Source organism: Coregonus clupeaformis, chromosome 35 (genome assembly GCF_020615455.1).
Source record: "Coregonus clupeaformis isolate EN_2021a chromosome 35, ASM2061545v1, whole genome shotgun sequence".
NCBI lineage: Eukaryota > Metazoa > Chordata > Actinopteri > Salmoniformes > Salmonidae > Coregonus > Coregonus clupeaformis.
Genome location: NC_059226.1, coordinates 37,554,673 through 37,568,701, shown reverse-complemented (window position 1 = coordinate 37,568,701; position 14,029 = coordinate 37,554,673). Strand labels below are relative to the sequence as shown.

The window sequence follows — 14,029 nt, the reverse complement described above, 5'->3', positions numbered from 1 at the left end:
GAGAACACACGATAGTCTGAAGGTTTAGAGAGAACATATGGTAATCTGAAGGTTTAGAGAGAACACACATGGTAGTCTGAAGGTTTAGAGAGAACACTTGGTAGTCTGAAGGTTTAGAGAGAACACACATGGTAGTCTGAATGTTTAGAGAGAACACATGGTAGTCTGAAGGTTTGGAGAGAACACACATGATAGTCTGACGTTTTAGAAAGATCACATGGTAGTCTGAAGATTTAGAGAGAACACATGGTAGTCTGAAGGTTTGGAGAGAACACACATGATAGTCTAAAGGTTTAGAGAGATCACATGGTAGTCTGAAGGTTTAGAGAGATCACATGGTAGTCTGAAGGTTTAGAGAGAACACACGATAGTCTGAAGGTTTAGAGAGAACACACGATAGTCTGAAGGTTTAGAGAGAACACATGGTAATCTGAAGGTTTAGAGAGAACACACATGGTAGTCTGAAGGTTTAGAGAGAACACATGGTAGTCTGAAGGTTTAGAGAGAACACACATGGTAGTCTGAATGTTTAGAGAGAACACATGGTAGTCTGAAGGTTTGGAGAGAACACACATGATAGTCTGACGGTTTAGAAAGATCACATGGTAGTCTGAAGATTTAGAGAGAACACATGGTAGTCTGAAGGTTTGGAGAGAACACACATGATAGTCTAAAGGTTTAGAGAGATCACATGGTAGTCTGAAGGTTTAGAGAGATCACATGGTAGTCTGAAGGTTTAGAGATATCACATGGTAGTCTAAAGGTTTAGAGAGATCATATGGTAGTCTGAAGGTTTAGAGAGATCACATGGTAGTCTGAAGGTTTAGAGATATCACATGGTAGTCTGAAGGTTTAGAGAGAACACACGATAGTCTGAAGGTTTAGAGAGAACACATGGTAGTCTGAAGGTTTAGAGAGAACACATGGTAGTCTGAAGGTTTAGAGAGAACACACATGGTAGTCTGAAGGTTTAGAGAGAACACATGGTAGTCTGAAGGTTTGGAGAGAACACACATGATAGTCTGATGGTTTAGAGAGATCACATGGTAGTCTGAAGGTTTAGAGAGAACACATGGTAGTCTGAAGGTTTGGAGAGAACACACATTATAGTCTGAAGGTTTAGAGAGATCACATGGTAGTCTGAAGGTTTAGAGAGATCACATGGTAGTGTGAAGGTTTAGAGATATCACATGGTAGTCTGAAGGTTTAGAGAGAACACATGGTAGTCTGAAGGTTTAGAGAGAACACATGGTAGTCTGAAGGTTTAGAGAGAACACATGGTAGTCTGAAGGATTAGAGAGAACACACATGATAGTCTGAAGGTTTAGAGAGATCACATGGTAGTCTGAAGGTTTAGAGAGAACACATGGTAGTCTGAAGGTTTAGAGATATCACATGGTAGTCTGAAGGTTTAGAGAGAACACATGGTAGTCTGAAGGTTTAGAGAGAACACATGGTAGTCTGAAGGTTTAGAGAGATCACATGGTAGTCTGAAGGTTTAGAGAGAACACACATGGTAGTCTGAAGGTTTAGAGAGAACACATGGTAGTCTGAAGGTTTAGAGAGAACACACATGGTAGTCTGAAGGTTTAGAGAGAACACATGGTAGTCTGAAGGTTTGGAGAGAACACACATGATAGTCTGACGGTTTAGAGAGATCACATGGTAGTCTGAAGGTTTAGAGAGAACAAACATGATAGTCTGAAGGTTTAGAGAGATCACATGGTAGTCTGAAGGTTTAGAGAGATCACATTGTAGTCTGAAGGTTTAGAGATATCACATGGCAGTCTGAAGGTTTAGAGAGAACACACGATAGTCTGAAGGTTTAGAGAGAACACATGGTAATCTGAAGGTTTAGAGAGAACACACATGGTAGTCTGAAGGTTTAGAGAGAACACATGGTAGTCTGAAGGTTTAGAGAGAACACACATGGTAGTCTGAATGTTTAGAGAGAACACATGGTAGTCTGAAGGTTTGGAGAGAACACACATGATAGTCTGACGGTTTAGAAAGATCACATGGTAGTCTGAAGATTTAGAGAGAACACATGGTAGTCTGAAGGTTTGGAGAGAACACACATGATAGTCTAAAGGTTTAGAGAGATCACATGGTAGTCTGAAGGTTTAGAGAGATCACATGGTAGTCTGAAGGTTTAGAGATATCACATGGTAGTCTGAAGGTTTAGAGAGAACACATGGTAGTCTGAAGGTCTGGAGAGAACACACATGATAGTCTGAAGGTTTAGAGAGATTCATTGGTAGTCTGAAGGTTTAGAGAGATCACATGGTAGTGTGAAGGTTTAGAGATATCACATGGTAGTCTGAAGGTTTAGAGAGAACACATGGTAGTCTGAAGGTTTAGAGAGAACACATGGTAGTCTGAAGGTTTAGAGAGAACACATGGTAGTCTGAAGGTTTAGAGAGAACACACATGATAGTCTGAAGGTTTAGAGAGATCACATGGTAGTCTGAAGGTTTAGAGAGAACATATGGTATTCTGAAGGTTTAGAGATATCACATGGTAGTCTGAAGGTTTAGAGAGAACACATGGTAGTCTGAAGGTTTAGAGAGAACACATGGTAGTCTGAAGGTTTAGAGAGATCACATGGTAGTCTGAAGGTTTAGAGAGAACACACATGGTAGTCTGAAGGTTTAGAGAGAACACATGGTAGTCTGAAGGTTTAGAGAGAACACACATGGTAGTCTGAAGGTTTAGAGAGAACACATGGTAGTCTGAAGGTTTGTAGAGAACACACATGATAGTCTGACGGTTTAGAGAGATCACATGGTAGTCTGAAGGTTTAGAGAGAACAAACATGATAGTCTGAAGGTTTAGAGAGATCACATGGTAGTCTGAAGTTTTAGAGAGATCACATGGTAGTCTGAAGGTTTAGAGATATCACATGGCAGTCTGAAGGTTTAGAGAGAACACACGATAGTCTGAAGGTTTAGAGAGAACACATGGTAATCTGAAGGTTTAGAGAGAACACACATGGTAGTCTGAAGGTTTAGAGAGAACACATGGTAGTCTGAAGGTTTAGAGAGAACACACATGGTAGTCTGAATGTTTAGAGAGAACACATGGTAGTCTGAAGGTTTGGAGAGAACACACATGATAGTCTGACGGTTTAGAAAGATCACATGGTAGTCTGAAGATTTAGAGAGAACACATGGTAGTCTGAAGGTTTGGAGAGAACACACATGATAGTCTAAAGGTTTAGAGAGATCACATGGTAGTCTGAAGGTTTAGAGAGATCACATGGTAGTCTGAAGGTTTAGAGATATCACATGGTAGTCTGAAGGTTTAGAGAGAACACACGATAGTCTGAAGGTTTAGAGAGAACACATGGTAGTCTGAAGGTTTAGAGAGAACACATGGTAGTCTGAATGTTTAGAGAGATCACATGGTAGTCTGAAGGTTTAGAGAGAACACACATGGTAGTCTGAAGGTTTAGAGAGAACACATGGTAGTCTGAAGGTTTAGAGAGAACACACATGGTAGTCTGAAGGTTTAGAGAGAACACATGGTAGTCTGAAGGTTTAGAGAGAACACATGGTAGTCTGAATGTTTAGAGAGATCACATGGTAGTCTGAAGGTTTAGAGAGAACACACATGGTAGTCTGAAGGTTTAGAGAGAACACATGGTAGTCTGAAGGTTTAGAGAGAACACACATGATAGTCTGACGGTTTAGAGAGAACACATGGTAGTCTGAAGGTTTAGAGAGAACACATGGTAGTCTGAAGGTTTGGAGAGAACACACATGATAGTCTGACGGTTTAGAAAAATAACATGGTAGTCTGAAGATTTAGAGAGAACACATGGTAGTCTGAAGGTTTGGAGAGAACACACATGATAGTCTAAAGGTTTAGAGAGATCACATGGTAGTCTGAAGGTTTAGAGATATCACATGGTAGTCTGAAGGTTTAGAGAGAACACACGATAATCTGAAGGTTTAGAGAGAACACATGGTAGTCTGAAGGTTTAGAGAGAACACATGGTAGTCTGAAGGTTTAGAGAGAACACACATGGTAGTCTGAAGGTTTAGAGAGAACACATGGTAGTCTGAAGGTTTGGAGAGAACACACATGATAGTCTGACGGTTTAGAGAGATCACATGGTAGTCTGAAGGTTTAGAGAGAACACATGGTAGTCTGAAGGTTTGGAGAGAACACACATGATAGTCTGAAGTGTTAGAGAGATCACATGGTAGTCTGAAGGTTTAGAGAGATCACATGGTAGTCTGAAGGTTTAGAGATATCACATGGTAGTCTGAAGGTTTAGAGAGAACACACAATAGTCTGAAGGTTTAGAGAGAACACATGGTAGTCTGAAGGTTTAGAGAGAACACACATGGTAGTCTGAAGATTTAGAGAGAACACACATGGTAGTCTGCAGGTTTGGAGAGAACACACATGGTAGTCTGAAGGTTTAGAGAGAACACACATGGTAGTCTGAAGGTTTAGAGAGATCACATGGTAGTCTGAAGGTTTAGAGATATCAAAATGGTAGTCTGAAGGTTTAGAGAGAACACATGGTAGTCTGAAGGTTTAGAGAGAACACATGGTAGTCTGAAGGTTTAGAGATATCACATGGTAGTCTGAAGGTTTAGAGAGAACACATGGTAGTCTGAAGGTTTAGAGAGAACACATGGTAGTCTGAAGGTTTAGAGAGATCACATGGTAGTCTGAAGGTTTAGAGAGAACACACATGGTAGTCTGAAGGTTTAGAGAGAACACATGGTAGTCTGAAGGTTTAGAGAGAACACACATGGTAGTCTGAAGGTTTAGAGAGAACACATGGTAGTCTGAAGGTTTGGAGAGAACACACATGATAGTCTGACGGTTTAGAGAGATCACATGGTAGTCTGAAGGGTTAGAGAGAACAAACATGATAGTCTGAAGGTTTAGAGAGATCACATGGTAGTCTGAAGGTTTAGAGAGATCACATGGTAGTCTGAAGGTTTAGAGATATCACATGGTAGTCTGAAGGTTTAGAGAGAACACACGATAGTCTGAAGGTTTAGAGAGAACACATGGTAATCTGAAGGTTTAGAGAGAACACACATGGTAGTCTGAAGGTTTAGAGAGAACACATGGTAGTCTGAAGGTTTAGAGAGAACACACATGGTAGTCTGAATGTTTAGAGAGAACACATGGTAGTCTGAAGGTTTGGAGAGAACACACATGATAGTCTGACGGTTTAGAAAGATCACATGGTAGTCTGAAGATTTAGAGAGAACACATGGTAGTCTGAAGGTTTGGAGAGAACACACATGATAGTCTAAAGGTTTAGAGAGATCACATGGTAGTCTGAAGGTTTAGAGAGATCACATGGTAGTCTGAAGGTTTAGAGATATCACATGGTAGTCTGAAGGTTTAGAGAGAACACACATGGTAGTCTGAAGGTTTAGAGAGAACACATGGTAGTCTGAAGGTGTAGAGAGAACACACATGGTAGTCTGAAGGTTTAGAGAGAACACATGGTAGTCTGAAGGTTTGGAGAGAACACACATGATAGTCTGACGGTTTAGAGAGATCACATGGTAGTCTGAAGGTTTAGAGAGAACACACATGATAGTCTGAAGGTTTAGAGAGATCACATGGTAGTCTGAAGGTTTAGAGAGATCACATGGTAGTCTGAAGGTTTAGAGATATCACATGGTAGTCTGAAGGTTTAGAGAGAACACACGATAGTCTGAAAGTTTAGAGAGAACACATGGTACTCTGAAGGTTTAGAGAGAACACACATGGTAGTCTGAAGGTTTAGAGAGAACACATGGTAGTCTGAAGGTTTAGAGAGAACACACATGGTAGTCTGAATGTTTAGAGAGAACACATGGTAGTCTGAAGGTTTGGAGAGAACACACATGATAGTCTGACGGTTTAGAAAGATAACATGGTAGTCTGAAGATTTAGAGAGAACACATGGTAGTCTGAAGGTTTGGAGAGAACACACATGATAGTCTAAAGGTTTAGAGAGATCACATGGTAGTCTGAAGGTTTAGAGATATCACATGGTAGTCTGAAGGTTTAGAGAGAACACACGATAATCTGAAGGTTTAGAGAGAACACATGGTAGTCTGAAGGTTTAGAGAGAACACATGGTAGTCTGAAGGTTTAGAGAGAACACACATGGTAGTCTGAAGGTTTAGAGAGAACACATGGTAGTCTGAAGGTTTTGAGAGAACACACATGATAGTCTGACGGTTTAGAGAGATCACATGGTAGTCTGAAGGTTTAGAGAGAACACATGGTAGTCTGAAGGTTTGGAGAGAACACACATGATAGTCTGAAGGTTTAGAGAGATCACATGGTAGTCTGAAGGTTTAGAGAGATCACATGGTAGTCTGAAGGTTTAGAGATATCACATGGTAGTCTGAAGGTTTAGAGAGAACACACAATAGTCTGAGGGTTTAGAGAGAACACATGGTAGTCTGAAGGTTTAGAGAGAACACACATGGTAGTCTGAAGATTTAGAGAGAACACACATGGTAGTCTGCAGGTTTGGAGAGAACACACATGGTAGTCTGAAGGTTTAGAGAGAACACACATGGTAGTCTGAAGGTTTAGAGAGATCACATGGTAGTCTGAAGGTTTAGAGATATCAAATGGTAGTCTGAAGGTTTAGAGAGAACACATGGTAGTCTGAAGGTTTAGAGAGAACACATGGTAGTCTGAAGGTTTAGAGAGAACACACGATAGTCTGAAGGTTTAGAGAGAACACATGGTAGTCTGAAGGTTTAGAGAGAACACAAGGTAGTCTGAAGGTTTAGAGAGAACACATGGTAGTCTGAAGGTTTGGAGAGAACACACATGATAATCTGACGGTTTAGAGAGATCACATGATAGTCTGACGGTTTAGAGAGAATACACATGGTAGTCTGAAGGTTTGGAGAGAACACATGGTAGGCTGAAGGTTTAGAGAGAACACATGGTAGTCTGAAGGTTTAGAGAGAACACATGGTAGTCTGAAGGTTTAGAGAGAACACATGGTAGTCTGAAGGTTTGGAGAGAACACACATGATAGTCTGACGGTTTAGAGAGATCACATGGTAGTCTGAAGGTTTAGAGAGAACACATGGTAGTCTGAAGGTTTGGAGAGAACACACATGATAGTCTGAAGGTTTAGAGAGATCACATGGTAGTCTGAAGATTTTGAGAGATCACATGGTAGTCTGAAGGTTTAGAGATATCACATGGTAGTCTGAAGGTTTAGAGAGAAAACACAATAGTCTGAAGGTTTAGAGAGAACACATGGTAGTCTGAAGGTTTAGAGAGAACACACATGGTGCTCTGAAGGTTTAGAGAGAACACATGGTAGTCTGAAGGTTTAGAGAGAACACACATGGTAGTCTGAAGGTTTAGAGAGAACACACATGATAGTCTGAAGGTTTAGAGAGAACACATGGTAGTCTGAAGGTTTAGAGAGAACACACATGGTAGTCTGAATGTTTAGAGAGAACACATGGTAGTCTGAAGGTTTAGAGAGAACACACATGGTAGTCTGAAGGTTTAGAGAGAACACACATGATAGTCTCAAGGTTTAGAGAGAACACACATGATAGTCTGAAGGTTTAGAGAGAACACACATGGTAGTCTGAAGGTTTAGAGAGAACACATGGTAGTCTGAAGGTTTAGAGAGAACACACATGGTAGTCTGAAGGTTTAGAGAGAACACACATGATAGTCTGAAGGTTTAGAGAGAACACATGGTAGTCTGAAGGTTTAGAGAGAACACACATGGTAGTCTGAAGGTTTAGAGAGAACACATGGTAGTCTGAAGGTTTAGAGAGAACACATGGTAGTCTGAAGGTTTAGAGATATCACATGGTAGTCTGAAGGTTTAGAGAGAACACATGGTAGTCTGAAGGTTTAGAGAGAACACACATGGTAGTCTGAAGGTTTAGAGAGAACACATGGTAGTCTGAAGGTTTAGAGAGAACACACATGGTAGTCGGAAGGTTTAGAGAGAACACATGGTAGTCTGAAGGTTTGGAGAGAACACACATGATAGTCTGACGGTTTAGAGAGAACACATGGTAGTCTGAAGGTTTAGAGATATCACATGGTAGTCTGAAGGATTAGAGAGAACACATGGTAGTCTGAAGGTTTAGAGAGAACACATGGTAGTCTGAATGTTTAGAGAGAACACATGGTAGTCTGAATGTTTAGAGAGAACACATGGTAGTCTGAATGTTTAGAGAGAACACACATGATAGTCTGAAGGTTTAGAGAGATCACATGGTAGTCTGAAGGTTTAGAGAGAACACATGGTAGTCTGAAGGTTTAGAGATATCACATGGTAGTCTGAAGGTTTAGAGAGAACACATGGTAGTCTGAAGGTTTAGAGAGAACACATGGTAGTCTGAAGGTTTAGAGAGATCACATGGTAGTCTGAAGGTTTAGAGAGAACACACATGGTAGTCTGAAGGTTTAGAGAGTACACATGGTAGTCTGAAGGTTTAGAGAGAACACACATGGTAGTCTGAAGGTTTAGAGAGAACACATGGTAGTCTGAAGGTTTGGAGAGAAGACACATGATAGTCTGACGGTTTAGAGAGATCACATGGTAGTCTGAAGGGTTAGAGAGAACAAATATGATAGTCTGAAGGTTTAGAGAGATCACATGGTAGTCTGAAGGTTTAGAGAGATCACATGGTAGTCTGAAGGTTTAGAGATATCACATGGTAGTCTGAAGGTTTAGAGAGAACACACATGGTAGTCTGAAGGTTTAGAGAGAACACACATGGTAGTCTGAAAGTTTAGAGAGAACACATGGTAGTCTGAAGGTTTAGAGAGAACACACATGGTAGTCTGAATGTTTAGAGAGAACACATGGTAGTCTGAAGGTTTGGAGAGAACACACATGATAGTCTGACGGTTTAGAAAGATCACATGGTAGTCTGAAGATTTAGAGAGAACACATGGTAGTCTGAAGGTTTGGAGAGAACACACATGATAGTCTAAAGGTTTAGAGAGATCACATGGTAGTCTGAAGGTTTAGAGAGATCACATGGTAGTCTAAAAGTTTAGAGATATCACATGGTAGTCTGAAGGTTTAGAGAGAACACATGGTAATCTGAAGGTTTAGAGAGAACACACATGGTAGTCTGAAGGTTTAGAGAGAACACATGGTAGTCTGAAGGTTTAGAGAGAACAAACATGGTAGTCTGAATGTTTAGAGAGAACACATGGTAGTCTGAAGGTTTGGAGAGAACACACATGATAGTCTGACGGTTTAGAAAGATCACATGGTAGTCTGAAGATTTAGAGAGAACACATGGTAGTCTGAAGGTTTGGAGAGAACACACATGATAGTCTAAAGGTTTAGAGAGATCACATGGTAGTCTGAAGGTTTAGAGAGAACACACACAATAGTCTGAAGGTTTAGAGATATCACATGGTAGTCTGAAGGTTTAGAGAGAACACACGATAATCTGAAGGTTTAGAGAGAACACACATGGTAGTCTGAAGGTTTAGAGAGAACACATGGTAGTCTGAAGTTTGGAGAGAACACACATGATAGTCTGACGGTTTAGAGAGATCACATGGTAGTCTGAAGGTTTAGAGAGAACACATGGTAGTCTGAAGTTTTGGAGAGAACACACATGATAGTCTGAAGGTTTAGAGAGATCACATGGTAGTCTGAAGGTTTAGAGAGATCACATGGTAGTCTGAAGGTTTAGAGATATCACATGGTAGTCTGAAGGTTTAGAGAGAACACACAATAGTCTGAAGGTTTAGAGAGAACACATGGTAGTCTGAAGGTTTAGAGAGAACACATGGTAGTCTGAAGGTTTAGAGAGAACACATGGTAGTCTGAAGGTTTTGAGAGAACACACGATAGTCTGAAGGTTTAGAGAGAACACATGGTAGTCTGAAGGTTTAGAGAGAACACAAGGTAGTCTGAAGGTTTAGAGAGAACACATGGTAGTCTGGAGGTTTGGAGAGAACACACATGATAGTCTGACGGTTTAGAGAGATCACATGATAGTCTGAAGGTTTAGAGAGAATACACATGGTAGTCTGAAGGTTTGGAGAGAACACATGGTAGGCTGAAGGTTTAGAGAGAACACATGGTAGTCTGAAGGTTTAGAGAGAACACATGGTAGTCTGAAGGTTTAGAGAGAACACATGGTAGTCTGAAGGTTTGGAGAGAACACACATGATAGTCTGACGGTTTAGAGAGATCACATGGTAGTCTGAAGGTTTAGAGAGAACACATGGTAGTCTGAAGGTTTGGAGAGAACACACATGATAGTCTGAAGGTTTAGAGAGATCACATGGTAGTCTGAAGGTTTAGAGAGATCACATGGTAGTCTGAAGGTTTAGAGATATCACATGGTAGTCTGAAGGTTTAGAGAGAACACACATGGTAGTCTGAAGGTTTAGAGAGAACACACATGATAGTCTGAAGGTTTAGAGAGAACACATGGTAGTCTGAAGGTTTAGAGAGAACACACATGGTAGTCTGAATGTTTAGAGAGAACACATGGTAGTCTGAAGGTTTAGAGAGAACACACATGGTAGTCTGAAGGTTTAGAGAGAACACACATGATAGTCTGAAGGTTTAGAGAGAACACATGGTAGTCTGAAGGTTTAGAGAGAACACACATGGTAGTCTGAAGGTTTAGAGAGAACACATGGTAGTCTGAAGGTTTAGAGAGAACACACACAATAGTCTGAAGGTTTAGAGAGAACACATGGTAGTCTGAAGGTTTAGAGAGAACACACATGGTAGTCTGAAGGTTTAGATAGAACACATGGTAGTCTGAAGGTTTAGAGAGAACACACATGGTAGTCTGAAGGTTTAGAGAGAACACATGGTAGTCTGAAGGTTTAGAGAGAACACATGGTAGTCTGAAGGTTTATAGAGAACACACATGATATTCTGAAGGTTTAGAGAGAACACACATGGTAGTCTGAAGGTTTAGAGAGAACACATGGTAGTCTGAAGGTTTAGAGAGAACACATGGTAGTCTGAAGGTTTGGAGAGAACACACATGATAGTCTGACGGTTTAGAGAGATCACATGGTAGTCTGAAGGTTTAGAGAGAACACATGGTAGTCTGAAGGTTTGGAGAGAACACACATGATAGTCTGAAGGTTTAGAGAGATCACATGGTAGTCTGAAGGTTTAGAGATATCACATGGTAGTCTGAAGGTTTATAGAGAACACACATGATATTCTGAAGGTTTAGAGAGAACACACATGGTAGTATGAAGGTTTAGAGAGAACACATGGTAGTCTGAAGGTTTAGAGAGAACACATGGTAGTGTGAAGATTTAGAGAGAACACATGGTAGTCAGACTGCATTGATCAGAAACAGACTTAGGCCGGGATTCAATACCAGCGTGCCTTGTCAGCAATTCACGTTTTAAAGGCACTGTTCCCCCCCGTTCGCAATGAGACCACATTCACGGTAAATGCCATGCTATGTCGGCTCAATCGGAAATTACCTTTCAATGGCGCATTGTCCAAATCTGCGATCATATTGAATCCCAGCCATACAGCTTAGAGTTAACACACACACACTGAACACACACACACACACACTGAACACACAGACACTGAACACACAGCTTTTAGATCATGTCTATCCATTCCAGTAGCTTGAGGAGACTGACAGGAACTTGCTTGTAGTTTGTGTGTGCATCTTTATGGAACATTACACACATTACTGTTGAACACACACGTCGGTCTGTGTTTGTGTGTTAAATAATAACCTGGTCTTTGAGCACTCCTTTAGGCCCAAACACCCTCTCAAAGATGTGTTGACCCACGTGGGTGTCGACGGCAGACAGAGGGTCGTCTAGGAGATAGACGTCAGCCTTCCTGTACACAGCCCTGGCCAGACTGACTCTCTGCTTCTGACCCCCCGAAAGATTCAGACCCTGGGATGGGGAGGAGGAGGAGAGGGAGGGGGAGAGGGAGGAGGAGAGGGAGGAGGAGAGAGGAGGGGAGAGGGAGGAGGAGAGGGAAGGGGAGAGGGAGGAGGAGAGGGAGGAGGAGAGGGAGGGGGAGAGGAGGGGAGAGAGGAGGAGATAGAGGGAGGAGGAGAGGGAGGGGGAGAGGGAGGAGGAGAGGGAGGGGGAGAGGGAGGAGGAGAGGGAGGGGAGAGAGGAGGAGATAGAGGGAGGAGGAGAGGGAGGGGAGAGGGAGGAGGAGAGGGAGGGGAGAGGGAGGGGGAGAGAGGAGGAGATAGAGGGAGGAGGAGAGGGAGGGGAGAGGGAGGAGGAGAGGGAGGGGGAGAGGGAGGGGGAGAGAGGAGGAGAGAGAGGGAGGAGGAGAGGGAGGGGGAGAGAGGAGAGATAGAGGAGGAGGGGAGGGAGGGGGAGAGAGGAGGAGATAGAGGGAGGAGGAGAGGGAGGGGGAGAGGGAGGAGGAGAGGGAGGGGGAGAGGGAGGGGGAGAGAGGAGGAGATAGAGGGAGGGGAGAGAGGAGGGAGAGAGGAGGAGATAGAGGGAGGAGGAGAGGGAGGAGGAGAGGGAGGGGGAGAGAGGAGGAGATAGAGGGAGGAGGAGAGGGAGGGGGAGAGGGAGGAGGAGAGGGAGGAGGAGAGGGAGGAGGAGAGAGGGAGGAGATAGAGGGAGGAGGAGAGGGAGGAGGAGAGGGAGGGGGAGAGAGGAGGAGATAGAGGGAGGAGGAGAGGGAGGGGGAGAGGGAGGGGGAGAGGGAGGAGGAGAGGGAGGAGGAGAGGGAGGGGGAGAGGGAGGGGGAGAGGGAGGAGGAGAGGGAGGGGGAGAGGGAGGAGGAGAGGGAGGGGGAGAGGGAAGGATAGAGGGAGGGGGAGAGGGAGGAGATAGAGGGAGGGGAGAGGGGAGGAGATAGAGGGAGGAGGAGAGAGGAGGAGGAGAGGGAGGGGGAGAGGAGGGGGAGAGGGAGGAGGAGAGGGAGGGGAGAGAGGAGGAGATAGAGGGAGGAGGAGAGGGAGGAGGAGAGGGAGGGGGAGAGGGAGGGGGAGAGGGAGGAGGAGAGGGAGGGGAGAGAGAGGAGGAGATAGAGGGAGGAGGAGAGGGAGGGGGAGAGGGAGGGGGAGAGGGAGGAGGAGAGGGAGGGGGAGAGGGAGGAGGAGAGGGAGGGGGAGAGGGAGGAGGAGAGGGAGGGGGAGAGAGGAGGAGACAGAAGGGAGACACAGAGAGAGAGAACATATCTGTTAGTGGCCAGACTGACAGTTTGCTTCAGACCCCCTGATAGGTTCAGACCCCCTGATAGGTTCAGACCCCCTGATAGGTTCAGACCCCCTGATAGGTTCAGACCCCCTGATAGGTTCAGACCCCCTGATAGCTTCAGACCCCCTGATAGGTTCAGACCCCCTGATAGGTTCAGACCCCCTGATAGGTTCAGACCCCCTGATAGGTTCAGACCCCCTGATAGGTTCAGACCCCCTGATAGGTTCAGACCCCCTGATAGGTTCAGACCCTGGGGAGAGAAAGAATAATGATAGTTTTTCTATCTGCAGGATGAAACCTTTATGAGGTAAAGTCAACTATACTCATACAAGACAATGAACGAATGAAGAAATGAATGAATGAATGAAGAAATGAATGAATCAACTAATCAATCAATTAACCGATCAACCAATCAACCAATGCAGGGATCAAACAGTAAAGAACAGGGATGCTGCTGTACCTTCTCCCCGATCTAACCCTAACCATAACCCTAACCCTAACCCCCACCAGACCCCCTCCTGTCCTCACCTTCTCCCTGATATAACTCTAACCCTAACCCCCACCAGACCCCCTCCTGTCCTCACCTTCTCCCTGATCTAACCCTAACCCCCACCAGACCCCCTCCTGTCCTCACCTTCTCCCTGATCTAACCCTAACCCTAACCCCCACCAGACCCCCTCCTGTCCCCACCTTCTCCCCGATCTCAGTGCCGTCTCCAGCAGGCAGGATCTCCAGGTCTGGCAGCAGGGCGCAGGCCTCCACCACTCTGTGGTACCAGCTCTCCTTCCTCTCCTGACCAAACACTATGTTGTCTTTCAGTGTGGCATTCTGGATCCACGCCTGCTGAGGTACATAG

The 14,029-nt window shown here is 43.9% G+C and overlaps 1 protein-coding gene across 1 annotated transcript in view; it reads right to left on the bottom strand.

The window, feature by feature from the left end:
- Positions 1-14,029, bottom strand: part of LOC121550559 (multidrug resistance-associated protein 1-like) — an 87,167-nt gene that overhangs the window by 55,864 nt on the left and 17,274 nt on the right. Inside the window, 2 exon segments of the mRNA XM_045210693.1 lie at positions 11,728-11,895; positions 13,864-14,029. The exon segment at positions 13,864-14,029 is cut by the window's right edge and continues 11 nt beyond it. Coding sequence (XP_045066628.1) covers positions 11,728-11,895; positions 13,864-14,029 — 334 coding nt within the window.